The sequence below is a fragment of the Cheilinus undulatus genome, linkage group 14 (genome assembly GCF_018320785.1).
Source record: "Cheilinus undulatus linkage group 14, ASM1832078v1, whole genome shotgun sequence".
Classification (NCBI taxonomy): domain Eukaryota; kingdom Metazoa; phylum Chordata; class Actinopteri; order Labriformes; family Labridae; genus Cheilinus; species Cheilinus undulatus.
The window spans coordinates 3,771,695-3,784,263 of NC_054878.1; the positions used below are offsets into that span (position 1 = coordinate 3,771,695).

The 12,569-nt window shown below is 39.1% G+C and overlaps 1 protein-coding gene across 1 annotated transcript in view; it reads left to right on the forward strand.

Moving 5' to 3' along the window:
- Positions 1-12,569, forward strand: part of LOC121521772 (scavenger receptor cysteine-rich type 1 protein M130-like) — a 53,880-nt gene that overhangs the window by 12,415 nt on the left and 28,896 nt on the right. Inside the window, exons 3-5 of the mRNA XM_041805935.1 lie at positions 5,532-5,771; positions 6,280-6,573; positions 7,636-7,923. Coding sequence (XP_041661869.1) covers positions 5,532-5,771; positions 6,280-6,573; positions 7,636-7,923 — 822 coding nt within the window. The remainder of the gene's footprint in view (positions 1-5,531; positions 5,772-6,279; positions 6,574-7,635; positions 7,924-12,569) is intronic.

Sequence of the window (12,569 nt, forward strand, 5' to 3'; positions counted from 1 at the left end):
CTCTGGATCAGCTGATCTGTGGATCTGCCTTACACCCCTGGTTTTGAATTCTGGCTCTATCTAAAGTATTTTTAAGCCAGTGAGGCTCTGGCTCTAGTTTTATTTGGAAAGCATGGACAGCCTGAAAAGAAGAAAGAAAGGAGTTATGACCACATTTATATTTTACTAAATCCATTTATGGATTTATTTTCCAACGTCTTTTCATGAACTCATCCCAGCATGGAGACTTTTAAATACCAGCTCATAAACTCATTTAGACTGTTATGAAAAAGGAAGACCTCCTGAAGGCTGAGGAGAGGACAGGCAGAGGGTCTAAGGAGAGACGGACCAGATCATAGGTCCTGATAAATGCTCTATCAATAATCAATAATAAATAAAGCCTTTTAAGGTGGGAATAAAAGATTCTGGTGACTATGCCAAGCATTACCTGTATCATCTGGAGCTAAGCCCCCCGTCGTTCAGTCCTCGTAACGTCCCTGACCACTTATCATCCATGATCCACTGAAGGGGTGTCAAACAGAAGGCCTGGGGGCCAAATCTGGCCCGTGGTACAGCTATACCCGGCCTGTGAGATCATATCATGTTTTTATTATAACTGGCCCACCAGTATGAGGTCTGCAGATTTCCTCCAGTATAAAAATTTGAACTTTATTGTGATGATTGAAAATATCCTTGTTAAAACAGAAAAACAAATAAAGGGTAAGAATATTTAGATAAAAAAGTCAAAATGTGGGAAAAGTAACTGATTTTTTTATTTCACATTTTAAGTTTTGTGTCTCACAATTAATACTTCAACATATTATTTTGACTTTTTATTTCATAGTTTGACCTTTTAGATTTACGTAAATTCTCACGATTCTTACAAAACTCATGACATGGAATTTTCTCTTATATTATGAAATGTTTTGAATTTTTTTCTCATACTTTGGCCTTTTAAATCCTTTTTTTTTTAAATTATTTTATCAAATATTTTACTCTTGAAACTTTGAATAACATCTCATATTTTTACCTTTAAACACATGATTTTTAATTTCTTCCTCATATGTTACCTTTAAACCCATGAGTTTTAATTTCTTTCTCACATTTTGACCTTTTGAACTCCTAATTTTGAATGTATCTATATTCCAGCCTTTTATATACATTATTTGACGTCTAATTTCATGTTTTGGTCTTTTGATTTTATAAGTTTGACTTCTTAATCTCAGAGTTTGAGCCTTTAAACTTAATTTTGGGGCTTTTTTTCTGTTAAAATCATTGATCATCAGAGCGTAGTTGGTTTTTACTTCCTGTAATTCATAACTTATGAAAATAAGATTGACAGATTCAGGATAAGTGTTGACCCTGTTCCGCCCTCAGGTTAGACCTAAATCCAGATTCTGGCTCCTGCTGTGATCCAGTTTGACACCCCTGATCCACTGTGTCTTTATTAAACAGTATGGATCTCTGTCAAGTCCAAATATCTCTTATTTTAGTGGATATTAGTGTGTTTTCCTCCTGTTTTTATTCAGTCCTCATATCCAACAAGAACAGTTTTCACAGATCCAGCTTTAGTTTTAGCTCTCAACATGTAAAAAGGGGTTCATTTAAGTTTAGAATCTACATTTGTTTTCTATCCTGGACCTCCAGATAGTCTGGAGCCCCCCAACCCTAGTCTGATAAAATCCAGTGGGAAACAGTAAAATAAGAAGACAGGAGTCTGACATGGGTCAGTAGAAACCTGGTGAGTAAAAGAAAGAAATGCAGTAAGAATGAAGAGAACAGGAAATAGATTAAAAAAATAAAAGCGTGTGAGTGTCAGTGGGCAGGGCGTGACTGAAGTTTGATTAATAAGACAGAGAGGTGGGGAGGGGGACGCAGAGGCTGCTAGAGACCACACAGTGATGGATCACAGAGTGCTGATAGTGTTTCTATGTCTCTGGAGCTCAGGTAGGACCTTCACACCTGTGTTACAGTGTGTGTGTGTGTGGGGGTGTGGGTGTGTGTGTGTGTGTGTGTGTGTGTGTGTGTGGTTCAGTAGAAGGCTGATCTCCAGCTGCTTTATCTCTTTTAAACACTCCACTGCTACTTTCATTATTCTGATGGCTGTTAATGAGGATGGAGGGCTCCTCCATGGCCTGCTGGATGTTTGCCTGTGTGTTTCCTCTCTGGTATCATCATCAGAGCTTTAAGTGGAAAAAACGTCCAAATTAGTTCTGGGATTGTGTGAGAAGAGAGTACAGGCACTTATTTTTTCCCACTTAAGCACTGCACAGTAAACAGCTGGAAGTGTGCCATGCGCCACAGAATACATCCATTAGATGCTGTCATGAATCATCTATTAAAGCTTTCAGCTGTGGAGAGGACAGGAGAGCGTAATGGCCACTGATGAAAAGAGCCAGTATGCTGAAGGAAGACCTTGTAGGCAAATGGGCAACATTTGGAAGTGCTGGTACTGCATACCAGCGTGTACCAGCCCACTTAAAGCACTGGTCATGAAGCTTATTCGCCGTCTTAATGGTGTTAGATATTGCTGAGCTCAGCTGGAAGTGATGAAACATTTTTCTGCTGTGTGGTCTGACCAAGGCTACCCATAGGGGGGATAAGAGGAGAGCTCTTTGGGGCCAAACTGGGGCCCATGGAGGTCAACAAAATCCTGGTCTCTTATAGAGTTAAGCTGTGGTAACCATATTTTATATTAAACCTGAATAAAAACCACTCTTATTAAAGCAAAACAACATTAATTTTATTTATTTATACTGTAGAACAATAAAACCCTTTTAAAAATGTAAACCCCTTTATTTAAAACAGAACAACCTTTTTATCAGTGATGTTAATGTGGATGGATGAACTGTTAGGAAAATAGTGTTAGATTTTGTAGTGAGGCCATGATGTGCACAAATGTAAAGACGAATGAAAATAAAATAGAAAAAAAGAAACTGAGACGTTTTGGAAGTATAGTGGATATTTAAATAAAAGTGTCAAGAATTGATTATTTTAGTAAAGAATGACATTAATGTGTCAAAAGTGGCAAAAAAAGGGGCAAAAATGGGGTAAAGGGTCAAGAAGAAGTGGAAAAAACAATGTAAACGGATGATAAGTGGGTAAAATGGGTGAAATGTTGCAAAATGGGTTAGAAATGGGCTGAAAATGGGTGAAAAGCAGAAAAATTGATTAAATGCAAAAAAAGAGGCAAAAAGCTGCTAAAGAAGGCAAAAAGATGACAGTAATGTGCAAAAACTGGTTTAAAAAGTGGCAGAAAAAGGGCAAAAATGGGATAGAAGTGGCAACAATGGGCAATGAGGGACAAAAAATGGAAAAAAAAAAGCAAAAAGGCACAATAATTAACAAAAAGTAGTAAAACGGGCAAAACACAATGCAACAGCAGCTAAAGTAGGCAACATGTTGCAAAAAGATGTTGAAGTAATGGGGAAAAATGGTTAAAAAGTAATGGAAATTTGGTGGAAAATTTGAAAACAGTATAAATTGAGGCATAGAAGTTAGTCAAAACTGACAAAAATAGACAAAAAGTGGCAAAAGGCAGCAAATGTTGCCAAAAAAATTGCAAAAAGATGTTGCATAAATGAGAAGAATGTCGCAATAAAAAGGCAAAAAATAAAAAAAGCCATGCAGGCCAAATGTGGTTAATGAACAAAAAGTGGCAAACAATGGCAAGAGGTGGCTTAAGTAGGTAAAAAAAATGTTGAAGAAATGTGAAGAAAGTGGCTTAAAGGGGCCAAAAAAATGCATATTTGGGTGTAAAGTTGTTTAAAAAATGACAGAAATGGTTAAAATCAGAAAAAATGGGTTAAAAGTGACAACAGATGTGACAATAATGGATGGAAAAAGTGGTGAAAGTGGTTAAAAAGTACCACAAACAAATCCTCCCAACATCAGAACCCAATAATAGACCGACACACTTTTCAGCTCCAGGATGAAGGAACTGTTAGCCAGGATGCTAGCACCAATGCTACTGATCAAACACACACGTTAGTATTATCAGAGAGTCTAGACTGGAGAGGACCCGGTCTCTGGGTTTGTCAGGGGTCCAGCCTATTCTGTGGGTGGGTCTGGGTCTGGTTTGTAGTTTTTATTATGAAGCTCATAAATGTGTGGATGTAGCGGCTCTGATGACTCTGACCGTACATGTTTACATCAGGAATGTCGAGACTGTTTCAACTGAGGGCCACATACAGAGAAATGTCAGGATGTGGTGCCGCTTCCTTAAACTCACCTTGAGGATTTTAAAGTCAATAAAACCAATCTGATGTAGGTTTAGATGTGCTTAGAGACTGAATATGATTCCATGACTAGTTTAAAGGCAACCAGCTCATCATTTTACAGACTTTAGGGGGAAAATCAGATTTCAGGGGCCCTGGTCAGTCCTGGAACCCACTGGTGCTGGTGTTTGGTGCCATAAGCCATCAGGGCTTTATAGATCATGATGCCACTATTATTCTTGTAGCCAGTATGATAACTATTGTAGCCAAAGTCACAAGCAGACACTGATGGAAGTTTCTTGTTTATTTAAAGTAAAACCAGACAACAAAGTCTCTAGAACTTTCCATCAGTATTTTCTCTGGCTGCTGATGCCGTGCTGCAGTTTCTCTCCCTGCTGCTGACACACAGATCACTCCAGATAACGACAGTCTTCTTCTACACAGTTCTGTGAGATTAGGAACTCACTGGTGACACCTTGTGGTGAAAATTGTGCAGCACATCTGAATCTTAGCAAAGTTAACACCAGCCTGAATAAGACCACAGCATAGACAAATAAATAATGTTGACCATTTAAACATGAACTAAAATATTCTACCACCTTTGTTAAAGAAATAAACTGAATGAACAGTGAAAGAAGTTCCTCTTAACTTAGGTCAACAATGAAAGTAAACATTTTAACTGACCTCTCACACTATTCCATACTTTAATATGTTTGAAAAGAATTTCTAAAATTCTGTTTTCATTGTGTTATTATGGTAACTTTCCAAAGCAGATGCATACGCCTGTTTCTGTTTCTCACTGGTGAATCCATCTTGCAAATCTCCCATCTGAACCGTTTGGGCCGGTTAGAAAGTGACAGGACCAATCAGCATCGAGGAGCAGTACTTGTGGGTGCAGCAGTGACTACGTCACACATTTCGTCGCTCTCATTGGCCCGTAAAGATGTGAAAGGACGTTCATTCAATCACCCCCAAAGGTTTTTTTTTTTTTTTTCAATGGCTCTGCCCTTTCCCAAATGCTGACTATGGGAGGTTTTCCAGATGGATTTGTGAAACACATGTATAAAACACATCCATCTGGCATATCAGGTTATTATTATGGGGTACTGAGTGTGGAATAATGAGAGAAAAACTGAAATAAATACTGCAGCATCAGGCTGCAACATAACAGGATTGAGATCTGAGTACTTCTGAATATTCCTCTCCCTGTTCTGTTCTCTTCAGAGCTCTGGGCTTCAGACACAAACCTACAGACAGACAGAGGAGGAAGAAAAGAGTCTCATGTCTTCCTTGGTCTGTAACTCTGTCCACTGATGACTGTGTGTCTCTGTTTAGTGGTTCCTGATGATGTCAGGTTGGTGGGCGGAGCCAGCCGCTGCGCTGGGATCCTGGAGAGGAGAGAAAGAGGCGACTGGAGACCAGTAGAAGTCTCTTTAAAAGACTGGAACCTGACGTCTGCAGTGACGGCGTGCAGACAGCTCGACTGTGGTTCTGTGCTTTCATTAGAAATACCAAAGAACCCCCAAAGTTCAGGATCATCATTTTATGATAGAAACCTGCAGATCAACTGCTCAGGTTAGTCTGATTTCCTGTTGATTTGGACTTTAGCGCTTCTACAGTGATTTGATTTTCTCTGTGTCAAAAGTGTTTGGAGTAAATAAGATGGTTTTATCATTATCTAAACACGTAGACTTTATCAGCCTGCAGCTTCAAAACATTCTGAGTTTTGTCCCTAACAGGCTCTGGTTGCCTTTTTGCATGTCTGACAACAAGATAAGATCCTTTATATCCTAGAACCACTGTCACATCACTCTCTTTAAAACCAACAGACTCTACTGACAGAAGATCTTTGAAAATGTGCATTTCACAAAATTTCACCCCCCAATCATCTTTGACTCTTGGCCCTCTAATAACTCCCTATTTTAACAAGGCTAGTCCACTGTTTGGTCAGTGGTCTGCTGTGTTTTTATCTTCTGTAAAGTCCATTTAGTTTACATTTATATAAAATATGCATACAAATCAATGCAACGATAATACTTGATGTGTTTCACCCATCACTTCCTGGTTCTTTCTTCCTCTTTAGACTCTGTCAGGCTGCAGGATGGGGCTGGTGAGTGTTCAGGCAGACTGGAGCTGAAGTCTGAGCAGGGTTGGTCCTCTGTGAGTGAAGACGACTTTGACCTGCGTGCCGCTCAGGTGGTCTGCAGGGAGATCGGCTGTGGCGCTCCTTCTGACCTGCAGGGGGAGCTCTATGGAGACGTGGATACTCCTGGTTCCAGTAAGAAGTACAGGTGTGATGGCAACGAGTCAGCTCTCCTGGACTGTGACAGCTCTGTCAGTAACACCTCTGGGAGAGCTGTGAAACTCACCTGCTCAGGTAGAAGTCATACTTTCACATTCATGGAGTTATTATTGTGGCTTCATTTGAGTGTTTGCATAGGTTTAAGGAGCATTGCTTCTTAGAGGGGGAAAACATTTAACTTAGAACCTGTGCTCAAAATGTTGGTTCTCTTTCCTGAGATCAAATCTGTGCTTAAAGAAACACGTTTAGAGTCTGAGTCAGAAGTTCAGAAAAGAGCCACAGAGGTTCGAAAAAGACGACTGCACTGCTTTGAAGACCTGAATGCAGCGTGTGTTCATGCAGAAAGAGAGGAGAAGCAGAAAGACACTGAAAAATGTTTATGTTCAACAAGATTGTAAAGCAATAATTGTTTTTCAATAGCAATACCTTGTAGTTCTAGCTTTGAGCTCAAACATTGGAGGAAAATGCCCAAAAACTGCCTAATGCTGAGAAAACACAGCCTACATTTTTGCACAGTAGCCAGGAATGAGTTAGTGTGATTGTTGTATGGTTTATTACAGTTTCACAGCATTTTTAAAGGGTTTCTATCCTGTTGCATGCATATGTGGACTGTGTTTAATATGCACCATGTAAGGACTTTCCCTGTGACTTTGATGTCTCTGAAAACTAAGCCCTCACACTGAGACTCTCTGCATAAAACACTTATTCTTTTAGTCTCATGATGGGTTGAATGATAGTTAAGCTGAGCTGTAGGAACTTAGTCAATGAAAGTAGCTCCATTTTCTGACTGTGGCTCAGTCGGTAGAGTTGTCTCACAATTGGAAGGTTGTGGGTTCGATCCCAGCTCCTGCAGTCACATGTCAGTGTGTCCTTGGGCAAGACCCTTAACTCCAATTTGCTCTAACTGCTGCGTCAGTGGTGTGTACATGTGTTTGGAAATGTACAAATGAGATAAGCCAATACTGATGGCCATTTCTCCGTAGCAACCTCTGCCATCAGTGAATGAATGTTAGAGAGAATGGGTAGGAGTGATGGTATAAACGAGCGTTGAGTAGTCTGATGACTTAAAAAGCGCTATACAAGCTCAAGTCCATACCATTTACCGTTTTGTCCCATCTTTATGTTTCGTTTCTGCAGAGCCGGCTGACTTCAGGCTGGCTGGAGGAGCCGGTCCATGTGGTGGCACACTGGAGATCAAAAAGATGGGAGAATGGAGAACGGTGGATCCCGACAACTGTGACCAGCGTTGGGCAAACAGAGTCTGTGGACTGCTGGACTGTGGTTCTCTGGTCTCAATCGCAGAAAAATCAGGACGAGAAGAGGACCTCGCCTGGTCACTCCACTCTCACTGTGCTGAATCTTCACTGAAGGAATGTTTTACCGAAACTAAAGTTTCAGAGAAATTCCTTGAGATAGCCTGCTCAGGTAACTCCATTTAAGATACTTGGTTGTAGTTAATAGTGTCCTCATGTGTTACACATCATGATAGATTTCATCAGACTGACTACAGCGACAACATTGGATAGAGTGCGTTGGATGCCACATAGCGGTCTTCATTCATCAACGCTGTAGAAACCAGCGCAGATTTAGATGTAGAAATCATCTTACAACAAAGTCCACATGGATTTATGAAACATGCATATTCACCAATGACAGCGTACGACTGAGTGGCTGTTGATGAATATGGCAGCTAAAAACAGTTATTTAATTATTAAACTTCTGCTGTGCATGGTAATATCACTTAGATAATATCGTGGGAGATTTAACCAGAAAAAAAATTGCAGTTATTTGAGGGAGAAAAGAGGACACTGGAGAGGAAACAGATTAAATGTAGAGTGTCTTATAGGGAGTACAGAATATATTTAGAGCACTGTGGCTGTGGTAAAAGGTTTAACAGGTAGAAGAGAAATTTACTCCAAACTATTAACTGTAGAAACCTGGTGTGTTTTAAAAAACGGACAATAAGCAAACACAAAAATAACTTTACATTAGATCATAATCAGCAACCTAGAGACTTAAATAATTGATCTAATCTGCTGCTGCATGCATAATTACCTACAGACACACCGATGGAGTTTGGGAGAGACTGGAGCTCATCCAGCGCTCTAAATATATCAGAATTATGACTGACAGAAAACTATCCAGATCAGAATTTATTCAGTTCTTCCTTCACAATAAATTTACCTGAGTAAAGCTGACTCAAATTTAATAGAATTGTACTTTGAAAAATATAACACTTGGTCCCAGCCTGTTTGGAGTGAAACTCACTCAGCTTGCAGAGAAATGTTTTCAGAGTTGTTTTTACTCTAAAAGTGTTTTCATTCATGTCTAAATGATGATGATGAACTCCATGATGAAGGAAATAAAAACACTGTGCAGCAACTGTCCTCAGTAGAGTGATACAGGACATAGAATGCTGTTTTACTCCATCTAGAAGTAGGTAACACTTTATGCTGAGCTGAACTCTAAACAGATTGAAGTTCCTCTTCGCTACACTTAATTCTGAATAGAGAATTCTGCTAGCTTTCCACCTATAAATAGTGGAACAACAAAATATTCTGTTTCCTATGTATATATATGAGACTTATTAATGTTCTAATATTAAAGAAACAGTTGTGATGAACACATGAGGACCCAGGGGCAGAGCACAGTACGAGGAAGTAGGGTTAAAGGAGTATATTTGACAATAGTGAACACCATGGAGAATAGACTGGCTGGTTGTTGGCAGTCTCTCTGGTAGAGAGACGGAGACACTGCATAAAAAGAGGACAAAATGGAGTTAGACAACTCACTGAAAAATCACTAGACTTAAAGGTTGAAGAGGAGCCAGGTTACCTGGTTTGAAGCTGTAGCACACAGGTGTCTGAGGGTTCTTCACCAGGTGATGATTGCCAAGGATTATCAGCAGCTGGGACCGTCCAGAGTGATGTGAGTGATGGCAGCAGAATTTAAACTAGAGTGGGTGTGGTTAAAGGTTTACACCAGCAGAATTTCATTTGTGTTTTTACTCCAACTCCAGCAGTGGCTGATAATAAATACACTCAAAACAAAAGTAAATTTTGCTACTTTTGAGGGAAATATTTGTTACTCTTGTGATTATTTCATAGGCTACTGAGCATTCCAGATATTTTTTAATTGTTTTTAAATCTCATGAACAGTCAGAAGAGAGATGTTTATCTCTGCCCTAAACCGTTGTATCACTGACACTAATAATTAGACCAAATCTATAATCAGACCTGAAACTGAGGTATTACAGCCCCTCTTCTCCATCTGGATCAGTTTTAGTCTGACCTCCTTCTGTTAGTGCTCTTCTTCTTTTAAGAGCCAAACACGCTTTTTGATAATATCTTAAGAGCTGACCATGTCTTTTAAACCCAAATGTGAAGAATGGTGATCATATTGTAATCTGAATGTACTGAATAATGCTAAAACATGTTATGTATCCAAGATGTATATATCAAATATTCTAATATCAGCTGGAGTTATGTTGTCCAACTACGTTGTTAACCTCACTGATGATTTCCTTCCACACGTGGTGTTTCTGATAATACGGTATACATGTCAGGTGTCATATGAAAAGCATCAGGACAAAAGGCGTCAGGTCTCAGGAAAAAAAAAAGACATCAGGATAAAAGACGCCAGGATAAAAAGGCATTAGGAAAATAGGCATCAGGTCTCAGTAATAAAGGCATCAGGAATAAAAGCTTCAAACGTCAGGAAATAAAGGCGTCAGGAAAATAGGCATCAGGTGTCAGGAAAAAATGCATCAGGAAAAAATGCATCAGGAAAAAAGGCATCAGGGAAAAAGGCATCAGGAAAAAAGGCGTCAGTTTCTCAGGACAAAAGGCATCAGGTGTCACTAAAAAGGCATCAGGAAAATAGGCGTCAAGTCTGAGGACAAAAGGCATCAGGAACAAAGGCTTCAGATGTCAGGAAAAAGGGCATCAGGAAAATAGGCATCAGGTGTTGGTAAAAAAGGCGTCAGGAAAATAGGTGTCAGGTCTCAGGAGAAAAGATTATGATTTCTGAATCATTATGACTACTGTTTGAATAAGTGTCACAGCTTCTTGTGTACTGCATCTACATGGACTCCTTTTTCGCCGCTTCACCTAAAGTGAACAGTGATGACTTATACTTTGGTTGTAATTAATTGTATCTGCTTTTACTGTACTTAGAGAATCTAGTGACAACTTACAGTGACTTATAATGATATAATAATGTATTATAACACATTTTATACCATGGTTTTGGTGAATACTTAATTCTGATTGGCTCTGGAAATTCCATTGGTGCTCCAGTCATAAAATCATTATTCTTTTAGTCTCATGATGGGTTGAATGATAGTTAGCCGACATTAGAAGTAACTATAGTAACCTGAGACAGTCATATTTTCTGAGCAGGGAGTACAGCGCTGCCAGCCTAAGGAGCCTGTGGACCGGCATCAGCCGTCACTTAACTGACAAAAATAAAATGTCAGACTCCAGTTTTAAGACCAGTAACGTAGGACGCTCTTATCTTCTATATCTGATGTACGTCTTGTTTCCAGGCTCACCTTAACACTGAAAGGTGAGTGTCACAAAAAAGTCACTTCCCTCCTGTTCTAACGGCTATAAACTATTGTCAGAAGATTTAAATAATATAAACAAAAGAAAATAAGCAAATATTTCTTTGTAGAGCCAAAGAAAACACATCTGATAAACCAGCATGATAATATCTGATAAATATTGACGTGTCTGGCGGACAATCAGCACCTGCAGGGCGTGGACAGCTCTGTTTCACCTCTGTGACCTCATAGTGCAGAAGGAGGAATTATTCTGTTTATTCAAACAGCTGAACTGTTAAAACTAAGCTTTCTATCAGATGACTGTTCATGTTAACCAACAGGTTTATAGTCTGATCACAGATCACTCTCAGTCTCACTCGTCTTCATGTCTTTACATTGATGAATCCGTTCAGACAGTGCGCTGAGCGGACTAGTTTTTTGTTCCGTTGTGACTTCGTATCTACGGCCCGTCCTATTTACTGGAGTACTGAATAACGTTTACATTCCCTAAGAACGTTATGGGACTGGAATGGCTATTACAGTTAATAGTCAAGCCCTCAGGCGTTGCTGGGGGAAAGAAGTTGTTGTTTTAGTAAAACTTTCTATTTTTATCACAAAACGTATGAAATTATAAATTAGTAGTTTAATTAATTATTGGTATAAGCAGGTTAATGCCCTTTGAGGTGTCCAATTATCAGGGATTAATTGATTTTGTGGATCCTTTAATCCCTGATAATTGGACACCTTGTCGAGCATTAACCCTTACATAATGTGCAGGTTTATAGATGTAGTTATAAAGCATTCTGAGTATTCATGAACGCATATAGCTATATGAACACTGTAACTTTTTTTACATATGTTTTCAAATTCATTATAGACAATCGAATTCTAAATTATTGACTACTATTATAAGGCATTATTAATAGTTATAAGTGCTTATAACTATGGTTATACATCATTATAGGCAAGTTATAACTCATCATAAGTATGCTTATAATGAGTTATAACATATTAAAGAGAGGAAGCATAACAAGTGCTACCCACCTGCTTTCCTGAGACCTGATGCTTTTTAATTTGACACCTGAAACCTCACTCTGAGACCTAAGGATGTCCTAAAACATCGTACACAGTAGGAGCGTGTTATTTAATAGATGGCGACTGTTTTCAGCCGCCGTAATTATCAACAGCTGCTCAGCCATACGCTGTTATCAGCCAAATACACGTTTCATAAATCATACATGGACTTTGTCCTTAGATGATTTCTACACCCAAATCTGTGCTGGTTTTTACACAAGTTTGATCAATGAGGGTCAAAGATAGCAGATGCACAGACATGTAATGGCTGATGATATTCCCTGTCACTATCCCAATATTCCCTGAATGTTTGGTGAAGATCCGACTTTCCATTCTCAAGTTATCTTGTACACATACAAACAAATAAACAAGGAAACAAACAAAGATACGGAACCATTTACATAACCCCCTGCCCATTTCATCAGGTAATTAATGTGTGGACAAAAATATTTGG